The 14,913-nt window shown below is 37.6% G+C and overlaps 1 protein-coding gene across 1 annotated transcript in view; it reads right to left on the reverse strand.

Annotated features, from left to right (window-relative positions):
- The window catches only part of rngtt (RNA guanylyltransferase and 5'-phosphatase), a 102,447-nt gene that overhangs the window by 46,295 nt on the left and 41,239 nt on the right, over positions 1–14,913 (reverse strand). The window contains exon 11 of the mRNA XM_023347884.1: positions 13,766–13,930. Coding sequence (XP_023203652.1) covers positions 13,766–13,930 — 165 coding nt within the window. The remainder of the gene's footprint in view (positions 1–13,765; positions 13,931–14,913) is intronic.

Below are 14,913 nucleotides of genomic sequence, written 5' to 3' on the forward strand. Positions count from 1 at the left end.
CGGGCTCGTTTCCGGTGAGAGTTGGACTCCGCCAGGGCTGCCCTTTGTCACCGATTCTGTTCATCACTTTCATGGACAGAATTTCTAGGCGCAGCCAAGGTGTTGAGGGGGTCCGATTTGGTGGCCTTAGGATCTCATCTCTGCTTTTCGCAGACGATGTGGTCCTTTTGGCTTCATCAGATCGTGATCTGCAGCTCTCGCTGGAGCGGTTCGCAGCCGAGTGTGAAGCGGCCGGGATGGGGATCAGTGCCTCCAAATCCGAGGCCATGGTCTTGAGCCGGAAAAGGGTAGAGTGCCTTCTCCGGGTCAGGGGGGGTGTCCTGCCCCAAGTGGAGGAGTTTAAGTATCTCGGGATCTTGTTCACGAATGGGGGAAGAAGGGAGCGGGAGATCGACAGGCGGATTGGCGCAGCGTCTGCTGTCAAGCGGGCGCTGTACCGGTCCGTTGTGGTGAAGAGAGAGCTGAGCCAAAAAGCGAAGCTCTCGATTTACCGGTCGATCTACGTTCCCACCCTCATCTATGGTCATGAGCTTTGGGTCATGACCGAAAGAACGAGATCGCGGATACAAGCGGCCGAAATGGGTTTTCTCCATAGGGTGGCTGGGCTCTCCCTTAGAGATAGGGTGAGAAGCTCAGTCATCCGGGAGGGACTCAGAGTAGAGCCGCTGCTCCTTCACATCGAGAGGAGCCAGTTGAGGTGGCTCGGGCATCTGGTCAGGATGCCTCCTGGACGCCTCCCTGGTGAGGTGTTCCGGGCACGTCCCACCGGGAGGAGGCCCCGGGGAAGACCCAGGACACGCTGGAGGGACTATGTCTCTCGGCTGGCCTGGGAACGCCTTGGGATTCCCCCGGAGGAGCTAGAAGAAGTGGCTGGGGAGAGGGAAGTCTGGGCCTCCCTTCTGAAGCTGCTACCCCCGCGACCCGACCTCGGATAAGCGGAAGAAGATGGATGGATGGATGGATGGAAGATTAGATTAGTTAATTACACAAGGAGGAGGTAATTAAGCCATTTTATTCCAGTGTTTTGTAGCTGTGGCACATCTAAAAACTGCAGGACACCGGTCCTTGAGGACTGGAGTTTGACACCTGTGTTCTAAAGGTACATGAGCATTTTTGGCATCCATATTGCAATCAATATTAAATTTGTTTTGTAATATATACCAAAGCACACCAAGCTTATGATTTGAATTTTCTTTTTCATAACTCTTTGGCGATGCAAATTTCTATTAAGATTTACAAAGACTCCAATGTAAGCTACTGCAACCAGCAGTCGAGAATTCTTGAATTGCAAAGCTGGCAATAGGTGCATCACATCACTGAAAAATATGTTAATTTTGTGTAGTCCTCACTCCTCCCTCATCGAGGAATTTATTCCATTAAACCACAGGATGAACTCCCATTTCCACATTTTATTGCTAACAACCATTTTTCAGCAAATATGCTCCAAATGAAGTCATTAGCCTTATGAGGAAAGAATACATCAAGCTAAAAGCAACAGAAAAATACTCTCCCCAATGCATCTGCAAAAAAAGGAGAGCAGCATCAGTACTCTCAAGAACGATGAATGAGTCACAGCAGATCACACAAAGCTTGACAACCGTGCTGACATGGAGAAGGCAGATAGCCAGACTAAAAAGAAATGATGCTTTTATGAGAGAACGGCATGTAGGCGGTAAGATCTGGGAGTTCCATTTCAGTTCTCCTGCCATCTTAGCACACCCACCCACCATCCTCAATGAGCACAGTAAACCAGGGCTGGAGAGATGAGCAAGAAAGACAGATTTCCACTCACACATCCTCCTACAGTAAGGAAGTTCCTTGGGGGAAGGGGCTGGTGGGGACAGAGATCCAGATTTCATGGAAAACCTCTTTTGGAAAAAAGAACACAAAGCCAAGACTATAACAGCGGGGATGTGTAGGAGGAGATGAACAGCAAAGTCTCATTAAGAGATCAAGATTTCATTGTAGACTCGAGGGCAAAGACGGGACAACAGAAATCCCTTGAGAGACAAAAATTAATTCCTAATATGCAAGCAGTCACCCTATTTCTTTGTAAGGTGTTGGAGTGATTGAGGTCAACACACTTCCCTCTTCAAGGTCTCATGTTTGCAATCATTTCACAGCAGGACACAATGACGCATGATAGCTAAATTGCTCATTGCCCTGTGGGATGCACTTAACATTAAGTATCTCATTCATGTTCATTCATATTTCTATGTAACCTTTTTAAGCTGAGCCTTTTTCAAAAGGAACAACTGCTACAATCCCATTGCTACGATTAATCTTTATCTTGTTTGAGATTTAGTTCGTATTTACTAAATTGTGCAGAAAAGAGGAAATTATTTTGCTGGTTCTAAGACAGAAATAAAAGAATCAATCTCAGCTCACATCCTGTCAGCTTGAGAGCAGTTAGATTAGCTCTCTGTTTCCATTTTGCTCTTGGTCCCAAAGCTTTCTATCATTTTCATTGATTAAGTTTTTTTCCCCCATTGATTGGGATACTAGGTTCTGCCGTATGATATTACCCACTTTTGTTTCCGACAGTTCAGGTTAAAGCTTTTGAAATACCAATCATTTATCTTGAAAAGCCAACCTTTCAAGGAAACTTGGTTTTTCTGTCTTGAGATTAGTCTTGGCGGAGTTTTGGAATTTTCATTTGTTGCTTTCTGATTACATTACCAAGGTAGAGCAGAATGGCAGAGCAAGTGAAAAACTTGGCCTTTTTGCAGTAGAAAAAGGTTCTTTGTTGTCTTTCCATTGATTAGCTCCTTCCAAAGTGTCATCACTGCTTCAGCTTTTGTTTACATCCAGACTGTGTCTGGCTTCTTCTGGTGCAGAATTATGATGCATGTCTCACGTCAATTTTGTAAAAGTTGGATAAAATATGACATGACCATTCTGACTACAGACCCAAATATGAAAGTGGCACAAATTGGATTTTTTGGGCAGTGAAAAGTTTAGAATGGAGGTACTTAGACTTGGATAAAAAAAGTCAGATATTAGCTAAAAAAAACAACAAAAAGAAAACGGAATGCATCACATTTGCCTGCTGTATAAATGCATCCTTATTCAAGTGGCAATGTTGTGTAGTGTGTCTAAAAGGAATCCTCTACACTTGATCGCCTTCACTTACTGTTTTGACTCCAACATTACTTGACTTGTGCTGCCAACACTTATAACCTCTCTATCTGTTACCAAGATGCCAGCTCCTTGCACAGCAAACCACTTATGTAGCCATCAGAGGTCTATGTCTTGACTTTTTCTTTGGGGCACTTTTAAAAAAAAAAAAATCCATTTATACAGCTCAACAGCCCTAAAACCATAGTATTAGCAATTATCAATCGTGTTCTCTGTTTAGATTCAAGTGAACACTACTTTACTAATGTTTGTAAGGTATTTTGTTAAAGTGGGTGGTTGTGTTTGTGGGAATAATTTCAAAAGAGGTAGTACTTTGTCTTTTTCACAAAGACTCCTTGCATCAAAAAACACAAAATAAGGTGAACTGAATTCACTGAGTAAAATATCATTGCAAATGTAATCAGGTAATCATACACTGTGTGACAATCATGCAAAAAGAAGTGCATGGGGTCTGGCAAAATTATTTTAAAAAATCTGTTCGTGAATATACTGCTGTGAATATGTGCCTTACAGTGAAATAACAGAAGATGCACAACATAAATGAATGGAAACTATAATTAAATGATCATTTTAAACGGTTTGCAGACTTAAAGAGTTTAAATAAATTTACAAGAATTTAAAAATCTTTAAATGAGTGATAGCAGGACTGCTATCACAAATAATCAAGGGCTGTCAGAAAAAAAAGAAAACTCTAAAAGATTGATATTTTTCTTGGTGTCATGTACAAATACATGCAGTTAAACTTGCTCAGTATGTGAAACTAGTTTAATAAAGCCTCACGTACCTTTGCTGCTGACGTGCCTTTTACTGTCTGGATCAAAGAGTTGAATGAAAGAAAAACTGAACAACCTTCTTCCTTGCAAAACTTTTCCGTCTGGCTTTCTACTTCCACTTTGGAAACACTCAGCATGGTGAACAACCCTCAGATAATAGTTATTCTGAAACCTCAACTTATCTGCACTCTTAGGACTATTATACACCAAGCCAACGTCAAGGACCAGCTGAGACGGCAATCATACCCTGTTGTGTCTCCTCATGTTGCTAGTGTCTGAGGAGGAAATAAAAAGCTTGAACTTCCCTCGAAGGTAAAATCCAACTAAAAGGCCCATTGTATAATCAATAGCTGAGTCAGTTTATTTAATTTTATACTGCATACTTAGTTAGTGAGCCATATATTATTTCATAACTATAAAAAGGTGAAACAGTCAGTGGTGTATGAATGCAAAGATTACTCTGTAATTGAAGTTTTGCATATTCAACATATAGTGCAACTCTAGTATCCAGGATTGAAACAGGTCAGTTAGGCACTCTTAAATTAAGAATTAAATAAGACTCTCAAGATACACCACAGATTTAAAAAGTTATTGTTCCCAAACCACTAAAATTAGAGGTCATACTAAAACTTTGTCTTTATGAGTGGAAGGAAAGAATAAATGCTACAGTGACTTTGATATTCTCCTTCTCCATGGAGCATAGAGCAATGAAGGCCTGCTTTTCCACTTTTCCTCACTTTTAAGAAACACGGATTGCCAAAGTGTGAAAACCAGTCATGCGCCATCCATCACTCTTATTAAGGTAACTGTTTTAAAACTTCATTAGGCTAGCTACCAGCTCTATGCGTGTTAATTAACCAGCTAGTGTTAGCTTGCTATAATTGTGGTATTTGCACTATTATAAAGCTGTTATTTTTCACAGACAGTTTCAAACCATTACTTTAGAAGCTGTTTATTGTATACTTCTGTGAAAGTCTATGTATTAAAACATGCTATAAAGACCTGATAACATTGCAATAATCAGTGAGTTATATTATTTATTCTAATTGAAAATAATTTTTACGTAAAAGCAGTAAAATTATATCGTATATTTTGCTTTACATTTTTGTGTAAATACAGTGGCAAAGTAAAATAGTATGTGTCATTTGAGCTCATGCCTTCATCTTAACTGTTAACACATGAAAGCTTTAAAGAATTTGCTTGAATTTTAACCATTACTATTCAGTAGAACAGACGTTTAAATCACAGGGTTAATTGACTTTTGGGATTAAATCAAACAGTCTTGTCATAATGCAGTTCAAGTCTTTACATATTCCAACACCATCTCATGTGTTGCTGCCACCAAACATCAGGGGGGTAAATATGCACTTGAACTTGCCCTTGAGCTTAAAATGACTATTTCCTTCTGTGACTAATAAAGTGGATTTTATGGGCTCTAAATGCTCAGCTGGAATACTAATTGTGCAAGAATGAACAGAATGCTAAACCGTTTCACTACTTCTACCAAACAAACTAAGACTAAAATACAGCAGGTTTCAAAAAATGAATAAAATAAATAATGTCATGTAATCAACAACGTTAAATAATCAAATGTCAATCATAGAAAATGACATGAATAGTGTAAGGATGTTTTATAGTAAACATGTATGTTTGTATATCAACCAACAGACTACTGTGGGGGGGAAATGAAAATTTTAATTGATATTAATAAAACTCATGTAATGACCATTCAGTTGAAAATAATAAGAAGTTGGAATTAGCTTCAAAAAGATTTACGTTATATGCAAAAAAGCTATGCACCATCGTTTTTAATACTTCACCAGAATTTGGTTTCTCAGCACACCTACTCAGATATTTTGCACTCACTTTCCTGTCCAGAAGCCTTTGTGTTTTCCTCATGTCTGCTCATCCTCACAGCTCTTATGAGGCTTAGATGCAAGGGCTGAATCAAAGCTGGAATGGATGGATTGATATTCCAGTCAGAGCATGGGGCTGCGGCTCAAGGCTCTTTTCGATCCTAATGTGAATGGCCCTCTGAAGCCAGTGTGCAGTTGCCTATTAAATGAAAATCCACATCGGTGAGTGTGTGGGCTTGGTAAAAAAAAAATCAAATAAGGTTATGCAGTCTGGAGAATTTTTGTGACTTAAAAATGTTAATCTTTAGATGAATATTTGGGGTTTCAATTAATTAAAATATAAAATAATACGTGCAGTAACTTGGTGTGACAAGGAAGAAAAACATTAAAGTTCTTGAATCTCATTGAACACAGAGTAAACAAACATTATTTATGAGGCATTATAGCATCACAGACACGATTAGATCTATTTGATCAACATACATGTCATTTTGAAAATAATTCCTGACTTATTTGGGCTTTAGTCCTCCAAATTCCACACATTATTTCATTCATCTGTTCAAACATTAGCATTTCTGGTTTGTAAATGAACAAAAAGCCAAGCTCAAAGCTTCATAGGCGTCAAAAAAAAGGTTGGTTTTAGGGTTGCTTATAGGGTTGTGACTCATTAATAGGCTTTCTGATCAAAAAGAACTTCCAAAAAAGTTTCACTGCTTGTTTTTAAGAGTACAAAAGGTGCAGCACCAGATTAACCGTCAGGATGTTTGCGCCTTCACACTCCACTTAAGAGTTCTGGGGTCAACAAATCAGTTGCTATTAGCCAATCTTGGATTCACACTAAAAAACAGAGCTGACAGAGTGTTTCAGTGGTAAACCCACATCTGTACAACAGTCTCCTGTCTGCTTTTAGAGTTGCAGAAAACATTAAAAGCCCCATTTTATTTCATAGGCTGTAAGAAACCTTTTATTTATTTCAATTAAAAATGTTAGTTTATATGCATTGTTCATTTACTGAATGTTATTAATACTTAATAGCCAATTGAGCTGGTTTTAAATGTGCTATAAAAATTTAAATGGTAGAATTACATAATTTTAAGGTTTACACAAATCTCTTGAAGTGATTTAAGTTACATTGCTGGAGAACTCCAACATTGGTCAGTTCATGACTTCACTCGGGCTACACTACTGTCAGGTAAAGATCACTGGCCAGAGCTCAGGAGAGGAAAGATAAACTACATACCACAAGCACACAGCTCACACCCTTGCAGACATACAGTCACACTCAAGCAGCACACGGATAGTTTGAGAAGCCAACAACCGAGGGGCAGCTCCTTACTGAGTTCTAACAACATGCTGCTGTATTTAAGCTGTCAGAGGGAAGAGAGTGTATCTGATCTGTGTTGAAGCTCAAGGGGCTTGGCAGGACGTCTAAAAGAAAAAGGTTTTGACCAGAAGGTAAAGAATTTGTCCAAAATCCATCAAATGTGACACACAACATCATGGAATATCAAATTAAGCGGTGCTGAAATACAAACATATATAAGAACCCTGAAAAAGCTACATAGCAGAGCTTAATTTATATTTTGAGAGAACAACTATGAGATTTTATTGTCCTACTTTTTGTGCATATAGTCAAGAAACATTTGCAGAAAAGAAGTTATACATTTTCCCCAGGCAATGGGGAATAAAGGCTTAGAGAAACGGGTTAAGTGCATAACACGGGTGTTCTGAATGAGTCAGTCTTTTATTGGTTTTCACCACAATGCATTTGTGGTGCACTGGGGTCAATGAACAAAAGTCTTTAGACTTCTGACTCCTAATTTAAGCTATTCTAACAAAAACACTCCAGTAATCCTATGAGAAAATGTGCCCACCCACATTGACATACCCAAAGCTTATTAAACGAATTGAGCCAAACTTTTATCCAGGTCTTGTTTAAAAGCAAACCCAATTAATGTTTCATTCAGAAATACTCCACTCCTAAAGATAACCACATCTACTGGTTCTCAGTAGGAAATGATTTTAAACACTAGTGTGATGCTTTGCAAAATCCTAAGTACTTTTACCAAGGGTTTCTCTGTTTTCAAAGAAGTCCTAAAGTTACTCCTGGAAATGTCTTGTCTGATCATAACTGATGAATATTACGGCTTCCAGAGTGTCTTGTTGACACTTAGATCTAAAGTACCATAAATTTCCGTATATGCAGTGCAGTCTATATCATGACACTGTATTAAGTTCACAACAGACTAGCCTATTTGCTTACATTTAAAGAAAAAAGGAACAAGAAAGAATATGAGCAAATATACTGTTGCATTCAGAATATTACAAGTGTTTGATACATCAAAAATAAATAAACTTACTGTCAGTGAGAAAACTAGATAAAAATCAGAGAAGAGATGACATGCACCATTTTAGTTTGGCACAAAGGTAAAAAGTGGAATTTTGTTTCCTTGTGACACAGGAAAAATCAAATGCTACATCTTCACTTGAGACATGCTGGATTTAGAAATCGACACATTTAGGTGCAGCCAGGACTGTAGACTAGGCATCCACTGGCAGGAGCATCTACCAGCATGATAACCGTTAATAGAAGCTACAGTGTCATGGTTTCGAGGTGCTTATGCAAAAATCTTTAGAAAACTGTAATGCATGACCTAATCACCCCTTTCTCACAGGTGTGACTTTAACCGGTCCAGATTTGTCCACCTTTGCGGACTCTGCGGAGTCCCCACAAGACGTTTACCTATAGTTTGTCACTCTGCCTCTAGAAAAAAAACCTGTCCACACAGCAGTGATGTGTTGAAACCTGCTGAGTGACAGGGGATTGTCAAAAAGCTCTTTAACAAACTCCAAAGTACTTGGACAAACCAACACTGACAAAAACTCTTTCTCCATCCCTGAGATGCTTTAAGTGGTCGTTACTGTAACTAAGTTCATCTCTACAGCATTCCTCTGCAGCAGCCTCCAGTTTTCTATTGTGTGGATGAAAACATAGTCATTTAGAGAAAGCTTTAGGGATGCTTTCACAGTGTGTTATGTGTCATTATCCATCTGCTCTGTGAGGCGCAATCCTTTTATTTTTGTACCGTTTGAGTGAAGAAACAAAAAGCCTGTGTTTTTCTCAATTTGTCAACCAAAATTGAGGTAAACATTTTAGATTCTTTTTTTTTTTTATATATATATATAAAAATACACGTCCCTGCATTTACTACCTTAATAGAAACAGTTTTTGACATACCTGAAGTAGTCTCTTTTGTGATTGGTGGTACAAGTAAAGCCATATGTTCTTTATTTCAAATCTACCGCACTGAAGGGAACATTCTTTAATACAGTAATAATTGCTAGGAGCTGTATTAAAGAAAGGTATGTGCCTTAATCATTACAGACCAGGTAGACAGGACTACAAGAATAAAAAAAATCCAATTAGAATAAACGAAAAGGTGCTTAAATAGAACTCAGAAGGCTGAGGTAAATCCGATTTTCTGGGTTATGAGCGTTTCAGGAGAAAACTATTTTAATAGCTGTCTATATGCATGCAGGCTGAATTGCTCAGTATACATAATTAGATTGGAGCATTGAAATTATCCTTAGTTTACAAGCTCTGAAATTAAGAAGTGAAGTGATCCAGAAAAAATATAATTAAAGCAATCATCATGTTTATATGAAACTGCATTTATAGAAAAAGTGAATCATAAAAGTTGAAATTCCTCTTTTATGTCAAGCTAGAAAACACCTGCAATCACAGTGCAGTTCAAATGCACAAAGAAAATCAATAGTTAGATTTTTAAGTATATCCTAAGTATTCTAATACAAACAGATTTTATTCCCATTAAATTTTTAAATTACCTATTAATAGAAATGCATGACATACTGCTACAAAAGTAGTACTACTACAAAAAGGCACTGGACGGCTTGCCATAACTGATGGAACTATAAATTCTTCAAGAAGAATCTAAGTCTCTGGGTTATGCAGCACGACGATTAATTAACTGTTTGGAATGGCCTAATCAAAGTCTGAGCTTACATCTAATCGAAATACCTCTGCTTAACCTTGAATAGATCTTTTATATTTAAAGACCCTTAAATGAGGCTGAACTGAAGCAATTCTGCAAAGAAGATTGGGCCACAGTGATGCAAAAAACTCAGCACAAGTTATAGCAAAGCCTAGAGATGAATGTTGTCACCAAGGGTGGCACAACCACCATATTAAGAAGGCAATTATGTTTTTTTATTTGTTTTTTTTAAACGCACCAGGCTGGCTTGGAGTCTTTTTTACTTATTTAAGAATAGCTTTTTATATTCATTTGATTTATTTGTTTGGTCAGAAACATTTAAGTGTGGCCACAAATCAAAATAGCAGAAACCTATAAAAAGGCAAACACCATTTCCTGCCAGTCTATCATAGCAGGTCAAGATATCCCCGAAGGTCAAAAGGAGGTAAAGGTACAGCAGACTAAAGGCATAAAGATGAAGCACAGCTGTTGCACAGTGGTTCAAAAAGCATTAAAAGCACCTGTTGACCTGACCCAGAGAATGCACACTGCTTTCCTTGGGTAAATTAACTGATCCTGGCAGGCAGAAGGAAAGCAGGTAAGCGGAGCAAAAGTAAACGAGTCGCTACAGTCGATACTCTCTCGCCAGTGAGTCTGACCTTTAGTGTATGAATACAGCCTGCATCATCAGTTGTTGCATAATGTCTTGGAGGCTTGAGGAAAAACTAAAAATTCTCAAAGCTGCAGAGGTAAACAAACATTAGTCACCGAGTCTATGTCGTGTGCTCTTCCAAGCAGCATAAGCCCTTATACAACAGACAACATGTTTCCCTCGGTGAGTGGGTGCAAGAGCAGGAGAGAGAGAAAAGATGCAGTTTCTTCTTGAATCTAAACCGAGGAGGATGCAAGTGTTACAAAGGCCAGAAGTGAATGCTGATTTTTCCTCATATTTTTTTGTTATTTATTTAGTGCTGACAATTTTCAAACATAGGCAGGACAATGATCAGATTTAAAACACATCTGGCATTTAATGCGCCATCATCACCTTTCTAGAAATATAACACAGTAGCACACACACTTTGATGTTGAGATAAAACAGGCTGCCGCAGATTTTTTGGAAACATGCAGCACAAACACTGTGACTCAGACACATTATGTATACGGCACGTTTGCATTACAGCTATAGCTTTTACACAACTGCAACTCAAATATCTTTCAAATCACCCCATTCTATTACTTTATCTGCATCATGCATTCACTGCCGCTTTTACTTAAATTTTGATCTGTATCGGAACAAAAACCGTTTCACTATATTGTGCTTTTAACCTGAATAGTTCCTACTAGTTATTTAATATTAAATAAGCTTTAATCTAAACTGCTGTAACAAGGTGATACTCAAGATGTTATTGCAATATTAGGACAGAATTTCGATAAGACATTTGACTCTTGAATACGAACCAGTTTTAGTTTTTATTTCTATCAATCTGAACTTGTGAGAGGGAACGCTTTAATGCCTTTAGGTCAAACTACATTTTGTTTTATTTTTTCCTTTTTTCTGATATATATTAATATATTAACTAATATATTAATATATTATTCAAATATATTCACCGTAAATTTCATTTCCTTTAAGACACAATGAATCAAATTAGGGCCATTCACTGAAGAGTTGAGGTTATAAATATTTAGTCATTACAACACATGATGACAATGTTTCACACTTTAAAGAATTAAACCACATATTTTTTCGTATACAGGAACCTTGAAAACCCCATCAAAATGCTTGAATGGAAGCTTTTTGTAAAAATCATCACTTAATACAGCCTGAAACTCTAATACTCATTTTTGTTATCCAAGAGGGAACATTGGTTTCCGCCATGTAAACTAATCCTCTTAGAAAATTGCCAATACTATTAAATTCAAAGGGTAAAAGAAGGCCTGGTATTCCAGCCCAGAATTTATTTCTAATTCAGAAAGGAGAACACATGAGTCTCTAACAAATACAGTCTTAAGTCAATTTAACATTCCCCTTTTACAAAAAAGACATCTATTAAGAATGTTTCTTTACATTAAAAAGGTGAAAAAACACCTCCTTAAGTGTGGCCACAAATATACTAGTTTATAGTATATATAGTATATACTATATATATACTATATATATATATAGTATATATATATATACTATATATATATAGTATATATATATATATATAGTATATATATATATATACTATATATATAGTATATATAGTATATACTATAAACTAGACACCTTTTAACTAGTGTTTTTATTATGTTTGGGGCAGCAGTAAATTTCTGTAAGACAAAATGAAATATCTGGGCTTATTTGAGTCAGCAATGATAAGGCCCAGAGGGAGAATGTACCATTATTTTAGTCTTTAATCTTATATTATTGATACTTTTGGCTACTTGTCTTTAAGACAAAATGCAATATCTGAGTTTATTTGAGTCCATCAAAACTATAATCTCCCGGTTTATAAATTCTGTGCGCATTTCCACAGATTTTTGGATCTCATAACCATTAGCACACTAATAAATTTACCCATAAAATTCTTATATTTAGTGCATATTACACAACACCTTACAAAAAAAATAACAGAACAGTTCATATACAGTTGCTGCTAAATGAGGTTATTTCCACTTTCCTGTCAATTCAATGGGAAAATCCAAAATACACTATCATATTGTCTTGGTGTGCAAGTCCGACTAAAACAAAAGGGTTCCTTGTAAAATAAGTGGAGGAAGTGAAACCGAAAAATACCCCCAATTGGTGGGGAAATGACAGGCTAAATGTGCAAGTGAATTAAATGAAAAACAGAAGCTTAGAAACAGACAAAAGTTGTCATACAACTGAAATATCCCTAGAAGGAATTTGTGGTCAATACACCATGAAGTGGAGGTTTGTGCTGGGATGAATTAATGAGCCTGATTCCAGTTATCCTTAGCCAATGCCCCATACAACAGAGATAGGACTGTACAGAGAGCAGATGGCCACTAAGGGACACAATGGGGCGCTCAGAAGCCATACAGCATACCAGTGACTTCATTTCCAGAATATCTTCATCAAAATGAACCCAAAAACTTCCAGTGCTGATCCTTCACAAGGATTCTTAGAAATGTGGGTAGCACAGGGTTAGACCCGAGGTAACAATTTCAACAATGGACAACTCTAAGAAACTGAAGTTGGGAGACATTAAAAAAAAACATACAAAAAAGCATAAATATCACCCCCTCACTGCAGTTTGATCATCTGAGGTCACAGCAAGACATACCAAGATTTCCAACTGATCTTTGTTGAAGCCAAACACAAAATTAATTGTGCTCTGAACCCCTGTAGACCTGAGAGAAGGAGCGAGAGCACAGACCTTTGAGGAAGACTTAACAGCCATTGAGGCGATAAAAGCTTTGCTGCTTTCAGCTGACTGTTTTGTAACCTCAGCAGATAATTTATTTATTTTCAGACAACAAGAAAAACACTACTGAATATAACAGGGAATATTTCTCGTAAATTCAACAAAAATGCTAAAAAGCACAAGAAATGTGTGTTCAAGCTCACACAAAGAAGACAGATCTAGGCAATGTATTGTAATCCTGGCTTCCAATCACTTGAGATTGCACCGGATGAGTCCCAGCGGGAAATAGCCAAGGCATCAGACACTCAAGTGAGTGCTCTTTTCCTCCCTAGAGCTCGTCCTTTCCATAGCATAAAGGTGAACAAAGTATGTTTCATCATCTGCATCTCCTTCTCTTGAGACCAATTTGTCCTTGAAGAGCTATTTCCCTAGAAAATAAATTCTCTAGGAAAAATCTGGGATGCAACTGACAGATCACATACGAGTGTATGTGTACAATAATTAGGTTGCCCCATACAACAGAGATAGGATTTGTGCATTTTGGCATGACCAAAAGAAAGGATGAATCTTAACTGGGTCACATCTGGCCTAGTTAAAGGGAGGGGAAGGATTTAGAAAGCTAAAAGTGTTACCTTGCGCGATGCGTGGATGTCGAAGAAGGGCTTATTTCGGACACTGAAGGGCTCCTTGGCTTTGTCGATCTGTCCAAGCTTCATTTTTTCCTGACGTGGAGAAATTATTTCCTTTTCCATGCACAGGAGTCGAATATTAAAATCACACTGGCCAACAGGTTGTCCCTGAAAAACACACAACAAAACCACATTTCAATTTTAAATTAACACTCTAATTTATTGGTCTATTTCCTTTGTTTTCTTTCTTTCTCTTTACACTTAGATGAAAAATTACAGTCTTGTTCAGGAGTCTTAGCAGTGTGAATATCAGTAGCTAATGCTAAAAACTGAAAACCAAAGGCCAACAGGATTTTTTTTCTTAAGTAGAGCTGAACAGTATATCAAATATTAGTCTGCATTAAATACCTGTTTGTAATAAAATGTGGTTTAGTATATCTTTAAAGTAATAACTGATATTTGGATGGACTCCACCTGCCTTAATGCACTCATGTTGCACATCTTTAGCAGATAGGTCGTTAAAACTCATAGAACAGTGGGGACAGCGTTTATTGTAAATGACTAAAAGCAAGCGACAGGAAAATTGGGTAATCGTAATCAATATCCATACTGCAGTTTTCAGCATTAAATCAAATGGTGCATCAAATATTTTCCTAATACTCAGTTGCCTTGAAGAGCAGTGTCCAGGCAGTAAGACTCCTTTAATTTATCACATTCCAATACACCCCTACAAACACAGCTTCTTTGTGACAACGATGAGACCTTCCACACATCACAGCAAAGACCCGCTGCTGTCCTGCACAAATAATCCTACTGTCCTCTCAAACAGACATGGCCACCGAGGCAGAACAAAGGTGAACTGAAACCCATCTGGTGAAGCCACAGATTGTTGCCACACAGAGCAACAAAAAGCCTGAATTTCTGTTGCTGGTTATAAATAACAAGGCTTGAGCGAAAAATTAGAACATACAACGACAAACATGACAACGTATTTATTTCAGTGTTAACTGGTGCAGAAAGGATGCAATGTATAAAACCTGTCTGCTGCAAAGCATCAACAGACTGTTGCTGCCATTTATCTATTTCTGAATTAGCATAGTGACTAAAAAACTGACTCAGATAAAAAAAAAGGATGTCAACCTGTTGAAAAC

Source organism: Xiphophorus maculatus, chromosome 15, assembly GCF_002775205.1.
Source record: "Xiphophorus maculatus strain JP 163 A chromosome 15, X_maculatus-5.0-male, whole genome shotgun sequence".
NCBI classification, from domain to species: Eukaryota; Metazoa; Chordata; class Actinopteri; order Cyprinodontiformes; family Poeciliidae; genus Xiphophorus; species Xiphophorus maculatus.